Genomic DNA, 26,158 nt, shown 5'->3' with positions numbered 1-26,158 from the left:
TGGTATACAGCCAGCCCCTGCGTGTTATTGGTTGTTTTAGTCCCATGGTCTCAGCCCTGAACATGGGGAAAACACCATCCTCTTGACACAGTGGTCCAGGGTGGCTGAGGTTCAGAGACATCCCTGGTCTTTGGTGTCTTCCAAGATTCATTTAAAGTAGCCTACGATGTAAAGCATAGGTGCTTCTTGGTCAGCTATTTTCATAAATGGACCAAGCCCAAGGAAGCTAGAGTCAGAACTGGATACTGATGATTGCTTTATCTCTCTCTCTCTCTCTCTCTCTCTCTCTCTCTCTCTCTCTCTCTCTCTGTGTGTGTGTGTTTGTACATTGTTGTATTCTTTTGAGCCAAGAACTGTGTAGCAACATTTGGAGAAGCGTGAAGTCCAAAAGATGATGACATTCTGAACCATGTATTGTTCTGGAAGGTGTGGATTAGATCACTTCACTTAAGAATGCAGACCAAATGACATTTTCTTCTATCCCTTGGAAGTTTATAATAATAATAAATTAAAAGGTCATTGCAGCTGTAGAGGGAAAGACTCACCTGACCAGTGAGAGGGGATTATATAAGATGCGGCATTCCAAGCCTAAACGGCTCTGACTCCTTTTCTCACGTTTCTGTCTCCAGTAAAAAGGGGGAGCTCTCAGGGAACCCTAAAATATAAATGTGGGGGTTAATTCCTTGGCTTAGTTGGTGAGCACATTTCAACAGAAGTATGAAGAAGAACTTTCAGAGTTGTCATGTCATAAAAAGGCACGCAGAGAATCCTGCTGGATCAAGCCAAAATTCATCTAGTCCAGAATTCTGTTTTTAACTGTGGCCAACGAGTTTTCATCCCAAAACTTGGAACAGTCCTCCCCTGTTTTTTGTCCTATCAGGTTTCAAGTGCACTGGCCCTAAACTTGGAGATTGCTGTTAATCACCATGACTGAGAATGCAATCTTACACATGTTTATTCCTAAGTAATTTCTATTAGGAGAAATACGCCACACTGTTTTGATCCATTAGTGGCAAGCATTTCTGCTTGCCAGATGGAACAATCCCCCTCTCAGCTCCCCATGTGCTGTTTTGGGGGTTCTCCCAAACCACTAGAGTAGATTTTTTTTGGGGGGGAGCCTCATTATGTTAGTGGGAACCACACACACGCTTCTGCTAATGTGCCAGGTTACTTCAATCTAGCCCATTGTATCCAGTGGGGTTTACTCCCTAGTAAGCATGTCTAAGATTGAAGCATTATAGCTTCCAGAAGTGTAGTCATGTTAGCATGTAAAAACAACTTGGAGCATCATGGTGACCTGAAGACTAATGAATTGATTATGGACCAGGAATGGGGAACCTGTGACCCTCTAGAAGTTGCCAGATCATAGCTCCCATCATCCCTGATTTTTGACCACTGCTGGAGTCTAGTAACATCTGGAGGGCTGCAGGTTCTCCATTAATTTTCCCTGTCCGTTTCCATATCATTTTTGAGTGCTTTGGCAGAAAATCTGTATATAAATGTGGCACGCGATGTTGCAGCTATACCCTTATTGAGGGAAGGAATCCTACGTGTCTAGACGTGGGCAGTGCCAAATCTACCAACATTAATGAAGATCTAAGATCCAGCCGTATGTAAACCAGAACATAGTCCTGCAAGTGAGACATGCAACAAAAAGTTATAGCATGGAGTTCTCCTGTTTAGTGCTTCAGTCTGTCTGGATTCTCCATTCCCCTTGCCACCCAGTTTTCTCTCCCCCCCCCCCCAATTCACTGGCCATTGAGCAGGGCTGTTTTTCCCCTTAAGATTTGTTTCTTCCCCCCTAATTTTTTTTTCTATTTTAAATATTCAGCTTTCCCCAACCTTGCTGATACCGTCCTCTTGTTCATGAGTGTTGCTGTTTTGGTTCTGTAAGCACCGATATATACCTCAGACTACTGAAAATGGACAAGATGGTTAAGATAAGGAGATGGCTGCAGAGTTAACCTCCCAAAGCACAATGAAAATCATCCTTTAGTTTAAATGATTTGAAAATTCTTATTTTTTTGATAATAATAATCTCAGAACACCTTGTTCTGAGCCCTTGTTATAATACTGCCCTTGTTATAATACTGCCCTTTTTACTCAAGGAATGCTGGGGTAGGGGAATGTCTCTTCATTGTGTTACTCTTGACACCATCTGCTGTTTTAATGAAAGCAATTTAAACAATAGACAGTATCAAGGACTAATGAAGCCAAACATAATTAGCACGAAGTAACTTATAGCACAGCTCAGATTAGTTTAGCTATTTATTCGATATGAAAGTAAACTTGATAAAAGGTGACTTCTTTTCCCTACGTTTCTCCTCTAGGGGCAACACACGCATTTCTGAATTCTGCTTTTGTCTTCCTGGCAGCCTGAGCTTTATAAGCAGCTTTTAGTGCAAGTTATTACAATTCTTTTTTGCATAAAGCGGGTCATTCGAAGTTCATCTGTAGGTGGGGCAGGCAAGGTGGATTGGGGGACAGTTCTAATAGATCCATTTCAATAATTAAGTCATGCATTTCTTTTTTCCTCAACAAAAACCTGTATGTCGGGTTTGGCCAGGTGGGAACTGTTTTCATGGCTGTTATCTTTGTCAAAAGGAATATTATGAAAATAAGGAATTACTGTGCATATTTTAACTCTTGATTAAACGCAGGAATCACAGTTCTCTCCGTGAAATGATTATTTAGGGACTTAAAAATATATATATATCTAATAGAGTGTCTGATTATTACCCCTCCATTATCCCTGTAGAATACATTTTTAGAAAACACATCTTAGGATGTGTTTTCTAAAAATGTATTCTACAGGGATACATTTTTAGGGAGTGAATGGAGCTAGTGTCAAAAACCATACAATAGTATCAGCAGCATAGCTTTGCGTCCATTATGATGTGCAGTTGTATTCCCTGCTCCTTTTTTAGACTTGGTGGTGGAACACCTGACCCCTCCCTGCCAAGAAGCTTTTCAATCCAGGGGTCATAGCTAGACATGGAACCAGGGCTTGTTGGCAGGTAAAGGAGCTACATCTACTTAGAAAAATGACTGCATTGCTATTCTCTGGAAATATTTATTTCATTCTAGGACACTAAATATGATTGAAGCAAGCAACCGAGACCAAGAAACTACAATAGGCAACAGGAGCTTCTTAAAAGGATCATTTTAGTTTGCCAAGACAACTCTCCGTTCGCAGCGGATGGGCCAAACTCTGCCCACTCTTTCTCCATTCCCCTTCCATAGGCCCATAGGGATGCACTTTTGCTAGTGTAACTTTAGATGTACTTTGCCTCAGAAGCATTCAGAAATGTATTGGGTTACGCAGATTTCTCTGATAAAGTTGCAGGAAAGGCAATTAAAACGGTAAGAGGATCATCTTTAGGAAACAGATTTAAACAGATAGGGTGTTTTAGGCTAAACAGAGATGATTCCAAGAAAGCATGATGGAGGTGTATAGAAACGATGAATGGTGTGGATTAGATTCTAAATCGAGAAATGCTGTCCAAAAACTCAAGGCTACAGCCTAAATGGAAAGAGGAAAAGGCAGTACAGTGGTGCCTCGCTAGACGAAAAGAATCTGTTCCGCGATTCTCTTCGTCTAGCGGTTTGTTCGTCTTGCGAAGCAAGCCCATTGACAGCTTAGCGGATTAGTGCTAGAGCTGTCAAGCGGCTTCCAGTGATCAGCTGTTAAGCGGCTTATCAGCGGAACAGCTGATAAGCGGCTTAGCGGCTTAGGAAAAGGGCGAAAAAAGCAAAAAATCCCCGCCGGGGGACGCAAGATTTTTTCGTCTTGTGAAGCAACCCCATAGGGAAATTCGTTTTGCGAAGCGCCTCCAAAACGGAAAACCCTTTCGTTTAGCGGGTTTTTCATCTTGCGAGGCGTTCGTCTTGCGGGGCACCACTGTACTACCACATAACTGAGGGACGCGGGTGGCGCTGTGGGTTAAACCACAGAGCCTAGGACTTGCTGATCAGAAGGTCGGTGGTTCAAATCCCCATGACGGGGTGAGCTCCCATTACTTGGTCCCTGCTCCTGCTAACCTAGCAGTTCGAAAGCACGTCAAAGTGCAAGTAGATAAATAGGTACCACTCTGGCGGGAAGGTAAATGGCGTTTCCGTGCGCTGCTCTGGTTCACCAGAAGCAGCTTAGTCATGCTGGCCACATGACCCGGAAGCTGTATGCCGGCTCCCTCGGCCACTAAAGCGAGATGAGTGCCGCAACCCCAGAGTCGGTCACGACTGGACGTAATGGCAAGGGGTCCCTTTACCTTTACCTTTTACCACATAACTGATCTACAGATATTGGATGACATTGAGCTAATGAAGACCTTCAACAGAAGCCCTGCACAAGGACTCCCCCTCCCCCAGGAGTTGGCTCCTGAGCTGGGGGGGGGAGGATTCTAAACTTGGAGCAACTTTTAAAAAAATAAAAATCCTGTTGTAATAGTTTGATGTTGGCTTCTTCCATTTCCCTTGTAATGTTATCTCAAGAATACTTCCAACCACAAAACCCGTGGTGTGATTTTTGCTGAAGATTCCAAAATGGCATTTGAATATATATGCGTGGATGCAGAATACGTATTGCTAGAGCAACAGCATTGCAGGCAGCAGGCAGTTTGCAACACCTCTGTCCCCATTAAGCTGCTCCTATTGTGAGCGAATAAAAGAGTGAGCAAATTCTGGCATGAGCAAATGGACATTTTAAAAAAAAAGTTGCTTCTGATTCTTCCCCAACGTTTTTGAGATATTTGCCAGGAACATACAGGAAGCGGCTGATAGACAGTTAAATAGCTAATACAGTATACCTGACTGCATAATTAGCAAACAGTTTGCGTCATATGCAAAGTAGGCATGGAACTGCGAAACTGGAATACAGCCTTTCCTTGTTGCAAAGGGGCAGAAGAGGGTTGGGTTGATTTCTAACAGGGTTGAGGAACCTGTGACACCCCACCCCCAGATGTTGAACTCCAGTTCCCATCAGTCTCAGCCAACATGGTCAATGGTCAGGAATAATGGCAGTTGTAGTCCAGCGACTTTTGAAAGGCACTAGGTTCCCTTGCACTACCTTTATATGGTGTTTTAACAAGGAAATACAGGTCTTTAAAAGAGATCTCTTGATTCTTTTATAACAAAACTATTTTTTTACACACCAGAGGTGAATATCCACCATTCAAAAGATGCATTGAAATGCATTCCTCGAACCACTTTGCATCAGGGCTATAGAATTGCTGAACAAATTCTGCAGAGAGAGGGAAGATAAAGTTTCTTTTAAGAGTTCTTTAACATAATCAGTTTGATAGCAACCCAAAACACCTTTACTACCATTAAATATTTACCAAGACTTGGCTTTTGGGAGAAGGGCAGTTCAGAGCAGTGTGCTTGGCTCCATGCAATGGTATTGATTAGCTATCAGAAGGACATAGTTAATGAATAACTTTAGGCATTACTGAGCACTCAACATTCCTGTCAAGTTTTTTGTTGTTTTTTTTACCTGAAGATGACCTAAACTAAAGTCAGTTGGAACTGACACTAACCCTGCCGCAGATTGCTCAAGAATACGTAAGATATGAACAAAAGGTTCAGACAAATCGGTTGATCAATGCTTAAGCAATCCATTCTAATGGCTGTTGTCATCACTGCTGGACTTTAGAACCAAGTGTGTTTACATTTAATTAGAAAGAACACACAGTTTACATCGCACGGTAGCTATCAATATCGAATTGGAATTGATTTCCGCTCTGTCTCCTGAATCACTATTTCCTTCAAGCTAATTTTTAGAAAGCAGCTTGCAAGATGAGCTGTATAAATTTTAAAGCAGGGTAAACCTATTTCCTGGGGATGATAATAAAAGTAAATGGCATATAGCACAGCCATTAAGTTGGACTTGCTTTTGAGGTGATTCCAGTGCCCGAGTTGTATTCCAGCAGTGAGAGATTTTCTGTTATCAGAAAAGTGTCACTTTTAACTGAATGACCACTTCGCATAATTCTTCACTTTGCTGAAAATGTGGAGTTACTCCTTCAAGTGTCTTTAAAAACCCCACAAAAGATATATTAAGGTGACATCATGCTGTCAGAATGTTTTTGAAGCAGAGTGCTCTTTTGCTGGGGTTTTGGCATTCTGCATGAAATTAGGATCGTTTCTCTGTCTTCAATTCCACCTCATGTGCCCACTCTTCATGGCAAATTGGCCTTTTGAATTTGTCATGCGGCACAATTTTATGCCTGTTTACTTATATTTATGTCTGATTGTGTTCAGAGGGATTTATTCCACATGAAGAATGGCTATAGTTCAGTAGAAGAGCGCTTTTAGGAGGACGCGGGTGGCGCTGTGGTCTAAACCACGGAGCCTCTTGGACTTGCCAATCGGAAGGTTGGCGGTTCGAATCCCCATGACGGGGTGAACTCCCGTTGCTCTGTCCCAGCTCCTGCCAACCTAGCAGTTCGAAAGCATGCCAGCGCAGGTAGATAAATAGGTACCGCTGCAGCAGGATGGTAAACACCATTTCTGTGCCCTCTGTTTTCCGTCATGGTGTCCCGTTGCACCAGAAGTGGTTTAGTCATGCTGGCCACATGACCCGGAAAGCTGTCTGTGGACGAGCGCTGGCTCCCTCGGCCTGAAAACAAGATGAGCACCGCAACCCCATAGTCGCCTTTGATTGGACTTAACCATCCAGGGGTCCTTTACCTTTACCTAGAGCGCACGCTTTGCCCTTGGATTATCCCAAGATCAATCCCTGGCATCTCTAGGTAGGACTAGGAAAGACTTCTATGTCTGTCACAAGTCAGGGTAGACAGAGGTAAGCAGCCTGTAGCCTGGGTGGTGCATGTGCCCCCTGACTTCATTTGATGCGGCCCTCCCTTGCCTCCTGAAGCTGCTTCATCCTTCCAACCCCTAAGAATTCTCTCCTTCCTCTCCTTAATTTCCTTCTTATCTGGATTTTGTTGTATCTCACTAAGTCATATTTAAAGTAGATCCACTGAAATCAAGGAACATTATTTTGTTTGTTTATTACGTTTGTAGCCTGCCTTTTTCTTCAAGGAGCGCATGGTGGTGAACATGATTCTTCCCCTTATTTAATCTTCACAACAACCCTGTGAGGTAGATTCAGCTGAGAGGCAGTGGTTGACCCAGAAACACCCAGTGAGCTTTTTGGCCGAGTGAGGATTTTAACCCTGTTCCTCCTGGTCCAACACGCTAACCACTGCACCACACTGACTCTTCTTGTTTTGTTTGGGCTTTTTGTGACTAACTGAAGTCCATTGATTTGAATGGGTGCAGAAGAGGCCAACTCAAACATGATCTTTTCATGTTTCTTCAAGTATAGTAAACATAAGCCAGAGGCCTTCAAGCTCTCTGATGTTCTGCAAGCGTCATCTAATCCAACCTCCTGCAAAGCAGTAATCATCCATGACAGCATGACTGCATCCATGACAGCTGGCCACCCAAAATCTGCTTCAAATCCTCCAAGGAAGGAGAGTCCTTCACCTCCCAAGGGAGTCCATTCCACTGTCAAACAGCTCTTATTATCAGAAAGTTCTTCCTGGTGTTTAGTCAGACTCTCCTTTCTTGTAACTTGAATCCTTTGGTTCGGTCCAATGCTATGCATCTTTATTTGGACGTAAATTAATGCACATGTTTGAACTCTTTTTAATTTTTAATTTTTGTAACCCACCATGGGACCTGCAGGTGAACGGCAGAAAATAAAGTGAAGAAGAACTAAATTCTAGGCTTCTCTTTATGAAACTCTTTAAGTGCCTTAAAAGCAAGACAGTGATGTCTTCAGCTTACAGCTTTACATTTTCCTTTGAAATGCTTGAGTATTTAATTTTCCCCCGTCTCTTTTTTGTGTGTGTGTGTGTGTGTGTGAAATGCGAGTCAATATATTTTATCTGCTACTCTTCCAGTGGTTTTTATTTATTTATTTTAGACTCTCTGCTCTGTGGATTTTTCGTATTTCTTTATACATTATTTATAGTTTCAGAATGTCCTTATTTAATTGAATAGGTACCTCGCACCATTTTCAAACAACCTCAGGTGGTAGGTGTAATGACATACCGATACTCTGACCTTTAACTTTTAGATTCCTATTAAATCAGCCATATTTTACTTATGCATGCGCAGAGGGTTTTAATTTCTATATGATCTGGCAATGCGGTTGTGTTTTCTGCAAAAAAGGAAAGGGGAGTGCCAACACTCTTGACACAGAGTTCTGTTTGTTATTCAGTGCTTACTTTTCAAATCTCAAAATAGGAAAACACAATTTATGCCTCATTTCTTACTTCCATGATGGTTCAAATGTGTGACATCCAATCTATCCAACCCAATGTTTGCAAGAAAACAAATATGCACATGGTGGGGAGAATGGTTCCCTGCAAAAGCAATATAGGGCAAAGATTTTAAAAAGCTGCTCAGATTATGTATTTATTTTAAACAAAAATAATTAAAGAAAGATATCCACTTATTCATATATATTGTGGTAACCTTGAATTATTATTATTATTATTATTATTATTATTATTATTATTATTATTATTATTTATATCCCGCCCTCCCCAGCCGCAGCTGGGCTGAGGGTGGCTAACAACAATAAAATAGTGCAACATTCTAAAAACATTTCATTATAAACATTAATTAAAATCAAATTAATGGCAACCATTAAGCTAAAGTTCTGTGAAGGTTGCCAAAGAAGGGAGTCAGGCTGCGCCCTGACCAAAGGCCTGGTGGAACAACTCTGTCTTGCAGGCCCTGCGGAAAGATGTCAAGTCCCGCAGGGCCCTAGTCTCTTGTGACAGAGCGTTCCACCAGATTGGAGCCGTAGCCGAAAAAGCCCTGGCTCTAGTTGAAGTCACTGTTTCTCAGCCTAGTCTACCTCACTGGGTTGCTATGTGGAAAAACATAGGTTAACTGCATAAATACCACACTGTGGGATTGATGGTAGTAATAATGTGGTAAAACTGTGATAAATAGTGCACCCTAAGCATGTTTCATCACTTTCCAATAGTGTGCTCCTATGCTTGTTTACTGAGAAGCAAGTTCAATATAGTTCAGTGGGACTTACTGTCACATAAGTGTGCATAGAATTGCAGCCTTGGTAGCACATTTTAATTGCTCTTAACAGCCACTAACTGTCATCCATGGGGTCTAACCAATCAGATGATCTGATTCTAAAAGACCATTGAATATGCACCTGGATTTTGCTCCGCCCAAAGCCAGCCTTAGATGTGGACATGCAGAGTGCTCACCCTGGGCACCAAGCTGAAAGCTGCACTGATTGTAGTGAGCTCAGTATTTTTAAGCTTCTTCCCCCACCCCACCCGCCCACCAAGTTCTACAGCGCAGGTGGGGAACCTATGATGCTCCAGAAGTTGTTGCACTCATTAAGTATCAAGTCCTAGCTGGCTTTGGATGATCCTTAGCAGTGGCAACAGAGGAGGTGTGAGCCATACTGCTGCTTCTCAGACACTTCTGCAGAAATAAAGAGATACGTATAAGGTGGTGTCCAATGGAGTTGTAACATTAGCCCAAGGGCTTCCACTTCTGTTGTGGAACTTCCCTTCTCTCTCCTCCCTCCACATATCCCCAAATTGGAGGGTCATGTGGAGAGAGGAGCAGGGTAGTTTCCATCACACAAGCAGAAGTCTTTGTGCTAATGGGATGGTCTCAATGGATCCGTTCCCCAAGCTGTTAATGTATCTTGACATGGAGGATATGCAAGATCACGAAAAGGAAAAGAAAGGAAAGTGCTAATTATTCACACTTCCTCTGTTTCAGCTACTGGCTGTTCAGCTACTGTTACAACCATTGGCTGTAACAAAATGTTATGTTGTTGATCAATAGTACATTAGTATATTTAATCCTGGGTTTTTTATTTGTTTCGTGAGAATAGGCCATATCACTTCCCTCTACTTCATAGTACTGCTGAGAGGCAAGTGGTCTGTATACAATGGTACCTCGGGTTAAGTACTTAATTCGTTCCAGAGGTCCGTACTTAACCTGAAACGGTTCTTAACCTGAAGCACCACTTTAGCTAATGGGGCCTCCCGCTGCTGCTGCGCCACCAGAGCACAATTTCTGTTCTCATCCTGAAGCAAAGTTCTTAACCTGAGATAATATTTCTGGGTTAGTGGAGTCTGTAACCTGAAGTGTATGTAACCTGAAGCGTATGTAACTCGAGGTACCACTGTAGTACAATATGCATGCATCATTATGTAAACGTTGATTTAGTTTTGTGTTTATTTTTAAAGTATTGTGGAACCATTGGCACCGGTGCTTCAGATCTTCTTGGCTTGCTGTTTGAATTTTACATTGAAATATTTTGGGCATGGCGTATTTGTACCATCTTTTAAAAGTCCTCTTTTTACATGCCAAACCTGCTCTGACCATACTGAAAAGACCTACCTTTTTTGTTTTTGCAGTTTACACCAGTCTTTGTCTCAAGAAGTGAGCCTTAAGGATCAGTTCAACGCCACTCTCATAACTTATGAAAAAGCTCTGAAAAACAGAGAGGATGTTGTGTCGATGCTGCTGCTTCAAAATGAAGAGCTGACGGCCCATCTTCAGCAAGCAGCGGAAGAGAGAGCAAATGCAGAATTGAAGTTTCAGCAAGCTTTAGAGGCTTCACAGGAGGCCAGTGAGAAACTTCAAAAGTAAGTACATTGTCTTTCTGTTTGGAAAATGGCGTTTGTCAACTAAATGGGCCTCTCTTCCTGTGACACAAAGAGATTCAAGTTAGAAGACATACAGAAATCCCTATTAAAGTTAGTGGGCCGATTCTTACCTGAATATTTATTCAGACTTAATAGCAGAGCTATTTATTGTTATATCCAGCAACAAGACTGTAGGGTTTTTATTTGTCAGCTTAGCTTAGTTATAACATCTGAAGAAGAGATAGGATTCTTGTGTATTTATTTATCTTCTATAACAGAGGTCTTCTTCTTCGGCGATCACTCGTAGCCGAGTAAGATTGTCTTCCATAAACACGTTTTTGAGAATGAGTACGTAAGTGACTGTGGAGGCCAATTCTCGATCCACTCATCCTTCCACAGTGGGGACATTGGTTTCCAGGTGGAAATTGATCACGGTGTGGATTTGCCAAGCATGCCTTCCTCTTAGCACGTTTCTCCCTTGTGTCCTGAGTTCAAGTGTCTTCAAAGCCCATGACACCTTTGGTAAAGGCTGTTCTCCAACTGGAGCGCTCGCAGGCCAGTGTTTCCCAGTTGCTGGTGTTTATACTACATTTTAAAAGATTTGCCTTGAGACAGAACTTGTGACTATCCAGATATTGTTGGACTCCAATGCCCATCAACCCAAGTCAAGATGGCCAATGATCAGGGGTGATGGAAATTGTAGTCCAACAGCAACTAGAGGGCCGCAGGTTCATGTTTGCTTCACACGTTATAGACTCATGTCTATATGCACATGTCAGTTGGATCCAGACTGGATGGATGGAAAGGGTCCTTCTGTTTGCAGACGTCTTTTTCTTCACAAAAGGCATCCTACCAGTAGGGAAGATGGGGAGGGGTGACTTTTACCAGTTCCTCCCAACCCATGAAGCTCCCAGACCATTTCCCAGGGTGTTGTAGGAGGATTGCCCAGCCCTCCAGAACAGTGTCAGAGGTAGTGCCAGGGGTGCATGGGGAGTCAGAATCTGCCCCCTCCCCCCAACCCCCCCCCACATACACAGGGAACATCCCCTGAGCAGAACTGCATTCAAGGGATGTTCCTTCTTAGAGGAGCAAAGTCTGGATCCAGCCCTGTAACATTTGAAGCAACTTTGTGTATGCTGCTGAAATGCCTGGAACATTTCAGTTTCCCATTTTGGTAGTTGATATATTTGACTGTAACATGTTCGCCCTATTCAGTTATTCTTCTCTTCATACAATGAGAGGGAGAATGGGAATGCACTTTGCTCTTTGCCATGTCCCCATTGCTTGGCTCCGCCACCCTCCATGCATTAATAATAATACCTCTTTGCATTGCTTTTTCTGTTGGTCGCACAGTGTTCCCTTCTCAATCTTACACAGTACCAGTTTAGAGAGAATGGCACATTTCTCATGTCCTGCACACGTCTAGAGGCAGGTCAGGTGAAGCATGATGATTAATGGTGGAAAAGGCTCATGCTTCCCAGCAGCTGCCGGGCACAGCATATCTCATGTTGTTCTGCCATGTAGTTGCCAGCTTCCATGGGCCCAGATGAAACGAAAATCAGTGAATGCACCTTTTTCTTTCTCTTCATGGACGGCTAAAGTTGAGTAGATCTGGCTGTTTGTTAATACTTCTTGAAGTTCAGATGTGTGCTTTCCCGCTGAAAAAAGTTCATGCCCAAATCAGTTTACCGGAATATCCAAAATTAAAAAGGCCAGGTTTTTCTTGGCTACTTTGCAGTACAGATCAAATCAATCACAGTCCTTGAACACATGTTCAGCATATTTCTTTTCTGTTCAGTATCATGGGGAAAGTTTGCAAAAGAAAGGAAAAAAAGACATCAATGTTTTCAGTTTTGCTAGGGCTGCCATATTTCAAAAAGTAAAAACCAGGACACCCCAAAAGTTGTTGAGCTTTTCCCTCCCACAACACGCAAAAAAAACCCAAACCCATAAAGTTTTGATTGACTTGCCTAAGATCCAGGACAAACTGCTGCCTGCCAAAAATCCCCCCTGGACCTTTGAAATCCGGACAAAATTTGTACATGTGGCAGCCCTAATTTTGATCTGTCTGAAAAATGCCTGACATTGTGCAAAACTCAATAGTTGGCAGTAGTTTTCTTGCCAAAGAATTAGGCATAATGCACCAGTTTAAAAGGATTTGTACTACCTATTGGCTTCCAGTGCTGGTACACGCCTTTAGAGTCCTAAATGACTTGAGACCCAGATAACTGAAGAACAACGTCTTCCCTTATCAACCTGCTTGTGCATTAACCTGCTGGGACCCTTTTTCAGGTGCCATTTGTCAGGTGCTTTCTCTGCAATACAAAGGGCTTTCTCTGCAATGCCCACCCCCTGCCAACTCTGGGATGACCCTCCCTACAGAGACCCACCTGGCAGTCGCATTATGATTCTTTTGTTGCCAAGCTAAAATAGTTTTATCCACCCAGTCATTTTTAATTTGTGCCTGTTTTCATTTGCTGTAGCTCTGTGGTAGTGCATCTGTTTGGCATGCAAAAGGGTCCGGAGTTCAATCCTTGACATCTCCAGGTAGGGCTAGGAGAGCCTTGGTCCTGAAATCCTGGATGTTGTTGTTTAGTCATTTAGTCGTGTCCAACTCTTCGTGACCCCATGGACCAGAGCATGCCAGGCACTCCTGTCTTCCACTGCCTCCCGCAGCTTGGTCAAACTCATGCTGGTAGCTCCAAGAACACTATCCAACCCTCTCATCCTCTGCCGTCCCCTTCTCCTTGTGCCCTCCATCTTTCCCAACATCAGGGTCTTTTCCAGGGAGTCTTCTCTTCTCATGAGGTAGCCAAAGTATTGGAGCCTCAGCTTCAGGATCTGCCCTTCCAGTGAGCACTCAGGGCTGATTTCCTTCAGAATGGAGACGTTTGATCTTCTTGCAGTCCATGTGACTCTCAAGAGTCTCCTCCAGCACCATAATTCAAGAGCATCAATTCTTCGGCGATCAGCCTTCTTTATGGTCCTGCTCTCACTTCCATACAGCACTACTGGGAAAACCATGGCTTTAACTATACAGACTTTTGTTGGCAAGGTGATGTCTCTGCTTTTTAAGATGCTGTCTAGGAAATCCTGGATAGCCACTGACAATCAGTGTAAACAAAACTGATCTTTAGTCTGTATAAAGCAGCTTCTTATGCTGCTGTGTAATTATTATGTGTTCTGTCTGTTTTACTGCATTTAAGTTGTGATAAATGGCTGTGTTTCTAAATAGAATAAAGGATGGCATAAATATTTTTTTAAAAATAATCAGTGAACCTTGCCCTTTCACTCCCAATTTTCTACTGAGCATATCTGTTGAGTGCCCTGGGTATGCTATTGACAGTCTCCCACAGCACCTTCCAGAGGCGAAAGGAGTTCTCCCTAAGTATATGCATTGCCGTGCTGTGATCTTCATTGTGTAGCCACCAAGAATTCCTGCTTTCCCCCCAAAGGAATCCTGGCAACCAGCAAGGCCCCTGCAGTCATATTTTGTGAGCGTCGCTGTACCAGGAAACCATTCTGCTCCGAAGGTCTAGAACTCCTCTTGGAAACCCATTGTTTGATTCCCTGCCAGTGAAAGAGCAACATCTACCCCACAGATCTTTGTTTCAAACAGCAGCTTGTTAGGAAGGAAATACATAATTAACTGAAAAGTTACACAGTAATTCTATGTAAGAACTGAACTATTTCACACATTGTATGTTTTGACACATATCCTGGAGCAGCTAAGTTGAACTCTAGAGCAGCATCTCATGTTCCTGTTACGCCAAAGAGAAGCTGCAATTATTACCAGCAAATTCTTGCTTACCACTTGCCCCACCTTAGAGACAGACTGTCAGCTGCCAAACCTGTAAAGGCAGCAATTTTCTTCTTAGTATAGCAACCAAGGGGTCAAACATCATATATCTCTCCTGTTGCACAGACTGAGCTGACAAAAATGCTATTATATAATGATACAATTATGCCGTGACAGTCATTTAGATATCAGTTAATTCCCAGTGATAGTCAGCTGAATATTGGCTCATTTTGGAACAGTGAAAACAAAGACCTTTTTTTGTGAATTCATGTTGCATTGTGATATTATTTATTTTTCAATTATTTTAAGCAGCTGTTGTGAAACAGTTTCCTCGGTTCACTTCAACTGCTATGTTTCACGCAGTGCAATCATGTGCACGTTTTCATAGATGTGAGGCCCTCTCCTTTCTTCCTAGCAAGTGCGCCTTGGTTTGGGAACCTTGGTTTGGAATGTTCTGTACACTTTTAAATACAGCTGCAAGAATATTACCCGGACTGCACATTTCCGTCCAATTGTTACCAGTTTCAGCGCTCCCAGTCCGTTTTTGGCCCTATCTTAAAGCACTGGTGTGGCACTCATCCCCACACATGCCAGCTCCCCTTCAGACCTCCCCATATTGAGAGGGAATATATTCCAAGTGTAATAATAATAATAATAATTCATGATAATAATTATTTATTTATACCCCGCCCATCTGGCTGGGTTTCCCCAGCCACTCTGGGCGGCTTCCAACAAAATGTTAAAATACAGCGGTCTGTTAAACATTGAAAGCTTCCCTAAACAGGTCTGCCTTCAGATGTCTTCTAAAAGTCTGGTAGTTCTTCTTCTCTTTGACATCTGCTGGGAGGGCGTTCCACAGGGCGGGTGCCACTACCGAGAAGGCCCTCTGCCTGGTTCCCTGTAACTTGGCTTCTCGTAGTGAGGGAACCGCCAGAAGGCCCTCGGCACTGGATCTCAGTGTCTGGGCTGAACGATGGGGGTGGAGACGCTCTTTCAGGTATACTGGACTGAGGCCGTTTAGGGCTTTAAAGTTCAGCATCAACACTTGAATTGTGCTGGGAAATGCATTGGATTTAGCTGTATCTGCATAGAATCTTCCCTGTGATCCTGATCAGGAGGAGAATTCTAAGCATGTTCCTTTTTCCTTCTCAAAGTTTATCAGTAGGAACTCTGAAGTGAAGCAGTGGACACCGTACTCGGGGACATCGGAGGCAGAGCTTCCATGCACCTTCCTTCCCCCTCCCTTTTAGAATAACACAGATTCACCCCAAACACCTGAAAAGGACTTCAGTCTCTCCATAGACTAGACCAGGTTGGCTGCCATAAAGGATAGCTAGACCTCCTACATTTCTCTTTGTACCAGAGTAATTTAGTTAAAACCATGATTTGCCTGTCTTAGATTTTCACTTAATTTGGGGGATCATTTTCTGGAAAGCAAAGTAGAGAAATTGCAGCATGTAAGAGGGCAAAATATTTTGAAAAGTTCCATCCAGTTAGCTGTGAATCTGGGCAGTATCCCATTTCTGTTCTTTAGTGTTAAAATAATTTGCTGTTACAATAGAGTATAGGCCAGGATTATCTCAGAGAAAATTTTCTAGCTTTGCTCTAATCCTCCCCAAACCAGGAGTGCTGTAATGGACCTGCAGATATAACCTGAACCATGCTAACTCTAACGTGAGCTTTTATGAGAAGAATTAATTCAATTTGACATGCTTAACTACTCAGGGAAAAACTGTCTGCCAGGTTAGTTAATGCTAAAATCAGCCTTCTGAGCCTGTAGCAAAATTAAACAGCTGGGTAAAGTCTTTTGACAACAACAGCATGCCCTTTTTATCAAGAAACTGTGGATATGCTTACTGCATCTTCCCAGCACCCCCAGTCATCCACCCCATCTTATAATTCAACCTGCAAACAGATTAAGCAGCTGAGTTTGTGGAAAGTGTGTTTACTTTGAGCTAAGAACCCTTGTGTGGCACTATAGAGATTCCACTGACACCTCTGGGAGAGCCACACAGACGGTTCTTACTCATCAGCAGGAAAACCAGGCTAAGAATTTGCAGTTTCTTTGTAACCTCAACGGCTTCATACAAATGAGTATTTTTCAATTAGGCCAGAACTACTTTTCTTAGCCTTTATTAATGCGAGAGAGAAAGATATAAAATATTCTGCATTTTTAAAAGGAACTGACTGATCCCTGTACTGAAAGACTTCCTACCATGCTAATTTTGCCCAAATCCATCCCCATTTCCCAAGGAGATAGTAGTTATCATTTGTAATGGGGAAACCAGGTATTCCTACTCAATTTTTTTAAAAATGCAAAGTGTATGCTTTGCATAAGTAATAATGAAAATCAATTCAACCCACCTGATTTCTAATATCCTTAATTTTCCATCACATCTGTCTATTAATAGTTATGGCTTGAAGTTTTCTTAAGAGTATAACATGCAGGTGGGATGAAGTCCTTTTTATTAGGTGCCAACCTATGATAGTGCCTTGATAATCTTTGGAAGAAATAGTGAAATTATTATTTATATATTGGAATGTTTCGTAATATACTGTGATAGCAGAAGGTTAGCAAATATTGCTATGGATCTTTCTAAAATATTTATACCCCATCTTTCCTCTTCAATCCAAAGGCAGCTAACATCATAAATGAACTTAATATTTTTTTCAGAACCCCAAGGGATGTCAGGGCTGAGTCACACAACATCTGGGCTTCTCCTAGCTGCTACTCTTGTCATGGCTGCTCTCCATGTTAATGGAAAGAAAACCATGTGATCTAAACATTTGCAAGTATTTTCAACACCCAACACAAAAGAGAGATGGCTTGCAGCAGCATGCAGAGCTACAAATAATGCTCGTGTTACAAACATTCTCATCTCAAGCAGGGAATCCACCAAGGGCTGTAGGAGGAAGCAGCCAGCATGAGTGACAATGTGATTCAGTCCTCATTATATTTAGTCATTTTATAGTTTGAATACTTGTTAAGTTGCTCACCTATCTGTTAGAGAAAATACATAGCCAACCTGGATTTATTTATCCATCAGGTTTTTCTACCACCCTTCAGTAGACAATTATTGAAGTGGTTTGTACAAATTTTGTCTCTTAGTTAGCAGACAAGCCTCTCTGAGGACCAAGGTGCATAGGTCAGTCAAATTATGTTGGCTGCGGAAGCACCCATTCCTTTCCTGGCACTGAAAATGTAACCATAATGAAGTAAATAACTAACATTTCCCTGCCCTTTCATGACATCCAAAATCAGTTTCCTGAAGTAGACACCTAATCATAAGGCTGGTCGCCAGTGTAGCTCTTGAAGCACAATAAGATAGGTTGCAACATCCAACCCCAGCTATTATCCTAGCATCTGCATTCTGTAACAACGTCAGTGAAGTATTACGGGAGTCCAACCTTGAGGTTTCTAGATCACCATGGCCAGGATGTGTGTGTGACTGCAGCATCAGAAGCAGGTCTGTACCTACTAAAATAGGTAGACCACTTCAATGAGAACCCTGGGCTTCTCAATCTCATAGCTTTTGTGATGCTCCCAATTCACTATAGCACTGCTTATATATGGAGATCCAGCATATAAATGCATGGTACACCTGTGAACCAGAAGGAGCAGCAGCTGAATACTGGAATAGCCTCTCTGATAGTGTTTGGGAGCTATTCTAATCCATTAATATGAATGGAGCTTTTGAATTCATTTTAGTCAGTTAAAGTTTGCACCTGCTATAGATAATACTTTATAGATAAGAGAGGCTCTCGTGGCACCTTCGGATTTTAAAGCACCGGGGGAAAGTCCCTTCTGTTCTCCCATGCTTTTAATGCCACGTGTTTAATTCTTCTAACTATTTTGTTTATTTATCCTTGTTGGTCTTGCTGCCATTGTATTGATTTTATGCTGCTGCATGGTTTCATGCTGGTTTTTGGCTAGTTTTACTCCTGCTTTTATAAAAAAAATTCCTTCCAGTAGCACCTTAAAGACCAACTAAGTTAGTTCTTGGTATGAGCTTTCGTGTGCATGCACACTTCTTCAGATATGCACACGAAAGCTCATACCAAGAACTAACTTAGTTGGTCTTTAAGGTGCTACTGGAAGGAATTTTTTTTGTTTTGACTATGGCAGACCAACACGGCTACCTATCTGTATCCTGCTTTTATAGTGTTTGTTTTCAAACTGCAGTTGCATTATACTAATTTTAATTTGTGAGGATATACTAAATTGGGCAATAAATTGAAATCCCACAAGTTTTCAAGGCATGCTTTGGCATGGAAGAGTGTGTTGATATGGGGTTGGAATCTTATGGGACACAAGTCTTCTGGATGCAGCTCCAACCATGGGGATGGGATTGGAAGCAGCAGTGCATCATTACCTCTGTTTCCAAAGCTGAAGCTTAGAATACTGCCATGTGTATGTAGAATATAGTAAACAGCCTCGGTCCAGTATACCTGAAGGAGCGTTTCCACCTCCATTGTTCTGCCCAGACACTGAGGTCCAGCGCCGAGGGCCTCCTGGCGGTTCACTCGCTATGAGAAGCCAAGTTACAGGAAACCAGACAGAGGGCCTTCTCGGTAGTGGCACCCGCCCTGTGGAACGCCCTCCCACCAGATGTCAAAGAGAAAAATAACTACCAAACTTTTAGAAGACATCTGAAGGCAGCCCTGTTTAGGGAAGATTTTAATGTTTAATGGGTTATTGTATTTTAGAGTGGCTGGGGAAACCCAGCCAGATGGGCGGGGTATAAATAATATATTATTATTATTATTATTATTATTATTATTATTATTATTATTATTATTACCTGGTGGAAGTATCCTCAGCATGGAAGGGGAACCTCTAGGTTTATTTCTTATAACTTTTGCTGAACTACAAAAAGAAAACTTTAGAAAAGGCCTTAAGGTGGATATAACCCCCAAACTGTGCAGTGAGTGACCAAATACGCTACATTTTGGGAACAGGATGAAGATAGCACCAAATGGCTGGACAGCATTTTGCTACATTTTGTTGGGGATCCTACTTCTAGTTTAATTAAAGCAATATAAATTTGTAGTGCAGCTACTCCAGAAGCTAGACCAAACATCAATCAAAGAATCCCATAGAGATTTTATTGAGTTAAGCTCAAATGCTCTGCAACATTTCATTGATGAAAATAGGGGTGTTCTTGTCCTGATGTAACTGTAAAGAATAGCACAATATTCCCCCTCCAACATTATTTTCTGATTAACAAGACTTCAAATCCCGTTCACTTGCAAACAAGCTCCATTGATCTTATGGCAGATTCTTTCCAAATAAATGTGCATTGCTTTGTGATCTCAGAATGAATGTGTATAACTATGTAGATAATTTTTTTAGCATAATCCTAGGCATGTTTCTCCAAAAGTCTCATGATTGAATCAGACATACTCCCAGGTAAAGGTGTATAAGTCCCATGCATATTTACCTGAGAGTAAACTACTCTGAACACAGTGGCACATTTGGGAAAACATGCATAGTTTTGCCTGTGCACAGTCCATGTAGGAAAGATGGGGTTTATATTACAAAATCAATAAAATGGATGCTTCATATGAAAAAGAATAGCAAAACAAGAGAAATTATAGACCATGCTTGCAATCGTCATACATTTATTTAAATCATGCACTACACTTTATCAAAACTGCTTATATTTCAGTGTGATAAAAGTACATGTTTTAGGACATGGTAATACTTTACTATTAATCATAATTTTTGTAAGATATAATATGCACATGTGTGCAGCACACATACAAGATTAGCATAATTTCATTTTATCATATAATTGCATACATAATTTTCCTGTAATATCTTGTGTGTTTTGCATTAAAAAAAAAAAACTCTTGTAAGAGTCATGTGTCAGAATAAGTTCTGTTTCTTTCATTGCATTTTGCATAACGGGATCTGCTTTCTATGTTGCAGTGCCATTTCACACATGAAATGTGCATGGCGGGGGGAATCACATTGGGGCAGCCTGTTCAATAGGTGTTAGCATCTTATTCCTCAGAAAGTAAATACTAATCTGCCTTCTCTGAGCACGGGAATTGTGTGCATTTCACACCAAGGTCCAAGACATTCTCCAGCGCCCACTGGAGGGTATAATCTTTCCCAGAATGATCTGAGCAGCGCAGTTCAAGAACAAGAATGAATCTTTGAATAATCGCACCACAATGTGAGGTGACCCTCAGACAGGGGACTGACCAGTTACCCATATGGGTTTGTGGCAAGGCGCTCTGATGTTCTTTTTTAACACAGCTGTGAGAAGAATGTGGCTAAGATCCAGTAGCCTTTCTGGAGTATAGCTGGCAAAGGAAGCCATGAGGGGAAGAGAATTTAACACATGGGTGTAAGAGCGTCAGCTTCATTGATTCGATCTGAGGGGAATGCCTAATGACTGGAAGAATCAACCTTGGCAATGAAAACACAAAGCTCTTTTCATCAATTCAAACTCGGACTCTAAAGCTGCAGATGGTTACCTCCAGCATTGCCTATTCAGGGCGAGGTTTTATAAAATGGCACTTTGCTGAATACTAATAGATCAAAACAAAGATTTAATTACATAAAGATGGGTTGTTCATTTTTAAATGAGGATACAGGTCAGTGTCTCAGAAAAGGATAATATGACTATCTTTTATACGTAGGTCTAAAGTCTGAGGTTTTTAACTGCAAACACGATACCGTTAAAGCACAGATTGCATTCTATAGAGTACAATGTCTATTAAATAGGAAGCAGACTCAAAGCTAGGCTTATGGACATCAGTGCTTTTCATCCCCCCCCCCCGCCCCCCGTCTGAAGCCGGTTTATGAATGGCCTTTCTGCAAAACAGAATGACTTTTCTAGAGTTTCAGGAAACTTGTGGAAATTTGGTGTTTGACTTTAATCTTCCCTCTAGAAGGGGATGGTTAATAAATGTATAGGCAATAAACTAACTTCATGAAAAATAAGCAATACTTGTTTTGATTTGGGGTGGGGAGGAATTGACTGAATTTCTGAGAACTTTTAAAAATCTGTTTTAATTGCCGAAATACATGGTTGTGTTCTGCACCTTTTAGTGAGTTTTGTTCATGTTTTGCTTACATACAATATTTTATTAAGTTCTGTTTATATTTGACAGATTTTTAAGTTTAAACTGGAAATTCCATTTTTAGATCTAAGCAGTCCCACTTTTAGTTAAAAAGAATGTTTCTTTTGCCTTAGTAAAGAGTTTGATTCTTCAGGCTGAAGGTCTCCCTAAAGCTTCATTAAAAGCATTATGATGATATCTTAAACAAGAGGTAATTTATTTCAGAGAATTGAATTCAGTTTGAAGACAGGAAACATTGCATGCAATGTGTATTCATCTTGCTTTCAGGTCCGGCCAATAGCTTATATAAGTTTGGTGATGGGGCAGAAAATAGGCCCTAGTGATGGGGCCCTGTGGGAAGCAATGTCTTCGTCCAATCTCTTAAACCACTATACTTCCATCCCAAACCTCAGAGGGGAAACCCAAATAATTATGAAATTAGCTCCACATTCTCGGGGGGGGGGGGCTTTGAATTTCTCACTGCTCTGGTAAACTCACCACACAACAACACAACAGAGAGCCCGAGGAGTCTCTTTCCTGGAGAAACACGTTTAGCTCAAAACCCACTGGTGCAAGGGTATCCAATTTGATGCCCCCAAATGTTGTTGGATTAAAACTTCCATCAGACCCAGCCATCATTGCCAGTGATCAGGGATTATGTAGTCCAGCAGCATATGGTGGGCACCATGTTGCCTACCCTTGCATTAATGGACATGTGTTTCAGGTTTTATGCCCCAGTGTAAAACTCTTACATTTATCGTTTAAGAACTTATGTTGTTCATCTTATTGGGAGAAATTCAGCATAGTGCTAGGAAGAGCACTCCATCAATCGTTTCTGCTTCCGTGATGGAACAATCTCCCTTCTCCCCCACCCTAAAGTTATGAGGGAGATGAGCCCTGTTGGACTAGCAGAAGTCCTTACACAGGTTTCCACAAGTGGGACTGGCTAGTTGAATCCAGGCCAATCTCTTTACAATACGGCCTTCAGATTATTTTCTCTCTTGCCTTGTTATCCGCTTACATTTTTTGTGCCAGAACTTGTGCTCATTTTTATTTTCTTTCTGTGAGGTAAAATTTCTATCCTAGACGCATCTCCTCATATCACTTATAACCACCTGAAACAGAATTGAACCACCTGAAAAAGGGATACCTTCTAAATGATTTCCCCCCCTCTTCCTATGATGTGTTCTTGTCTCAAGACCCAATCAGCATGGGACTGAGGTGCCTCAACCACATCTCTGAAAGCCTTTATCCATGCACCTTCGTGTGTCCCTCAGCTTTTCTGTGTCTGCCACCTTGGACAGGGGGTAATTTAGTTTCCTAAGAGCCAGGTGCTTGTTGCAAGGGCTCATGCCTGCAATCTCTGCCAGGTGAGCAGGTAATCACATACGTGTGACACTTTAAAGAAGCACTGGGTAACTTCCATATCTCTGCTAGATTAATTGATTGATTGATTGATTTTTCTCCTCATCTTGTTGGCACACTCATATCTACTTAACACACCTAGTTTCTTTACTTTTTCATTATGTTTCATCAGTAGGGTCCTAGAGAACTGGGACGTGCTCTTAGGAGTTAAACTAGAGTTTTCCAAACTGTTGGTGACACGCTTTTCAGACATGCATCATTTTGCAACACAGTGATTCAGTTTTACTAGCAAACTGGAGGAAAAACTAATCCATTGCCAGCTCCAGGAGGAGTATGGGGGGGTGTTCACATGACACACCTACACACTGCTGCCGACACACTAACGTGTCGCGACACACAGTTTGGAAAGCTCTGAGTTAAACTATCCCTAAAATATATGTGTGGCTGTTGTTGTTTAGTCGTTTAGTCATCCCTGACTCTTCGTGACCCCATGGACCAGAGCATGCCAGGCACTCCTGTCTTCCACTGCTTCCCGCAGTTTGGTCAAACTCATGTTCGTAGCTTCAAGAACACTGTCCAACCATCTCGTCCTCTGTTGTCCCCTTCTCCTTGTGCCCTCCATCTTTCCCAACATCAGGGTCTTTTCCAGGGAGTCTTCTCTTCTCATGAGGTGGCCAAAGTATTGGAGTGTGGCTAGCCTTATCCAATTCCTGTTGTAGCCAATTGTACCAAGGGTAAGATGGGTGAATATTCAGGATTCTCTTCAGATCATATAAATCTTTCACCCAAAGGGTATGATGGACTAGCTGCAAATAGGGGTGTGTTGATAGCTTACTCGAAACTATTGAGGCCAGTCATTTAATTTAGCTGCTATAGAATGTTTATGCAGAGCTGCTCCCTCCATTGAAATGTATGGCTAGCTTGCTCCTGTGGGAAGAATTAAGCATATGCACATACTGGATCAAGGCACTGAGGGTTTCCCCCTCCCCGTTTTAAGAATTTTTCTGACAATCTTAACACAAAAAAATTATTTAAGAGGTTTTGGGAGGATTGTGTACCTTTTGGAGTGGGCAGTTCTTGGTCTAGAAACACTATGTTTTGTGATGTGGACATCAAGCAGGACAGAATTATGAATTTGTTTATTTAGGAGCATCCTGTTGTCTGGGCAGGACCTCCATACACATTGCCCTGGCTTGTACCACAGGGAGGTCATTTCGGTGCTGCTAATGCAGTGGTTTGACTTCACCCTAGGAGACTCACTCCATTGTCTCTAAAGACAGGCAGGTGCCAGAACTATTTATTTTCAAAAACAAGTTCTCTGCATTCAGTGGAATTTGTTTGAGCTACCTTATTTGTTGGCTTTCACGTTTTTAATATGACCTTCTTAGGCATGGGCCATTTTTACACAATGCAGGAAAGTAGTGGGAATGTTGTAAGGAATTATGGAGGATGCCACGCAACCGACGCAAGTTTCCCCAGAGCGGGGACAGAGGAAAGTCTGAAATTGAAGAAAGTAAGGTGAAGAGATTGTCTTTAATTGGCATATAAGCTATGGAATATGTGAATAAAGGGCACAGTAAAGTCACTGGATTTTGTGACGGTGGGTGTGCAAACTCAGTCTGCCTTAGGGATTAAGGTTTGTGTAGAATTAAGACTAATTGCAATGTATAAAGGAGGTTGTGTGTGATCCAACTGAGAACTTACAAAGTTTATTTAGGTATTTAAGACTGATTGCACACATCACAGTTGTTTTAAACCCTTCGGTAATCCCAGTTATTACTCCACTCAGGAAAATTCATTTGTACAGAAGGATTTTTTCCCCAGGAACTGACATGTACGGTATAGTTATAAGTTATAAAGAAAGTCAACTGTCTACTAGATGAGTTATCACTAGGGTATAGCCAAAGCATACAAACAAATTTTAATAGAAAGTCCAGGAATTTTAAAGGCAAGACATATTCTTAAGAGTTGTTATGTTCTGCTGTGTACCAGTATCCCAACAAAGCAATTTCTATGAATATTTATGGAAAATTTGTCATATTAAAGCAATAGAAAAGCTTTACAAAATTAGTTAACATACGTTTCCCTTCCCCAAACTAGAATTGTAGAAGTTGAAGGGATACCAAGGGTCATCTAGTCCAACCCCCTGCAATACAGGAATATCCACTGAAGCACCCATGGCAGATGGCCTTCCAACCTCTGCTTAAAAACCTCTAATGAAGAAGAGTCTACTACCTTACCATCAAAAAGTTCTTCCTGATGTTTAGTTGGGAATTTCCTTTCTTGTAACTTGAATCCATCTTGTAACTTGAAGCTGGATTATACTCTCAAAATCACTGAGCCATTTGGCCCAACATTGTCTACTTGTGGAATGACTAACTTTTGGTCTTCCAGATGATGTTTTGCCCCATCTTCAGCCCTAGACAGTAGGGCCAGTGAGGGAAGCTATGGTCCAACAAAGCCTAGAAAGCCACAGGTTAGCCCCTTTGTCTTGTCTGATTGACAGGGTTGTTGTTTTTAAAGTTCTCAAGAAGAGGTATTTCACAGAATTCCTCCCAGTCTGAGATGATAGGAATTGGATGTGAGATGATGTGCAAGGTGTGAGCTCTATCGTTAAGCTACAGATCCTCACCTTTTAACATGTACTAATGTCCCATCTGCATCTTTAAAGGTAAAGGTAAAGGTATCCCTGCCCGTACGGGCCAGTCTTGACAGACTCTGGGGTTGTGCGCCCATCTCACTTAAGAGGCCAGGGGCCAGCGCTGTCCGGAGACACTTCCAGGTCACATGGCCAGTGTGACATCGCTGCTCTGGCGAGCCAGAGCTGCACACGGAAACGCCGTTTACCTTCCCGCTGGTAAGCGGTCCCTATTTATCTACTTGCACCCGGAGGTGCTTTCGAACTGCTAGGTTGGCAGGCGCTGGGACCGAGCAGCGGGAGCGCACCCCGCAGCAGGGATTCGAACCGCCGAGCTTTCGATCGGCAAGCCCTAGGCGCTGAGGCTTTAACCCTAAGGATCTGCTAATATATACCTCATAGGGCGGTGAAGAGCCTGTGGCCTTCTTGTTGGACTACAACAAACATCAGCACCAGGAGCATGATTAGTGATCAAGGATGCTGGGAGTTGTAGTCCAGCAGCATCCTTTTTATTTATGCATTTATTACTTTAAAACCATGTATCCCACCTTTCCGATGCATTTGCATCACCCAGGGCAGCTTCCAACAATTGAAAGCTAACAAATCCCACACACTGGCAGGTTTAAAACTGTA

The 26,158-nt window shown here is 42.1% G+C and overlaps 1 protein-coding gene and 1 long non-coding RNA gene across 5 annotated transcripts in view; one reads left to right on the top strand and one right to left on the bottom strand.

Annotated features, from left to right (window-relative positions):
• LOC309372988 overlaps positions 1-26,158 on the bottom strand; it is a 198,810-nt gene that overhangs the window by 62,097 nt on the left and 110,555 nt on the right. The window lies entirely within an intron of this gene.
• The window catches only part of MIPOL1 (mirror-image polydactyly 1), a 189,081-nt gene that overhangs the window by 144,374 nt on the left and 18,549 nt on the right, over positions 1-26,158 (top strand). For all 4 annotated transcript variants that reach the window (XM_081913624.1, XM_081913625.1, XM_081913627.1 and 1 more), the window contains one exon: positions 10,419-10,649. In XM_081913624.1, coding sequence (XP_081769750.1) covers positions 10,419-10,649 — 231 coding nt within the window. The remainder of the gene's footprint in view (positions 1-10,418; positions 10,650-26,158) is intronic.

Source organism: Podarcis melisellensis (assembly GCF_964234715.1).
Source record: "Podarcis melisellensis genome assembly, chromosome: 1".
Lineage (NCBI taxonomy): Eukaryota > Metazoa > Chordata > Lepidosauria > Squamata > Lacertidae > Podarcis > Podarcis melisellensis.
Note: the sequence above shows the minus strand (reverse complement) of the source record. Positions and strands in the feature narration are given on the sequence as shown.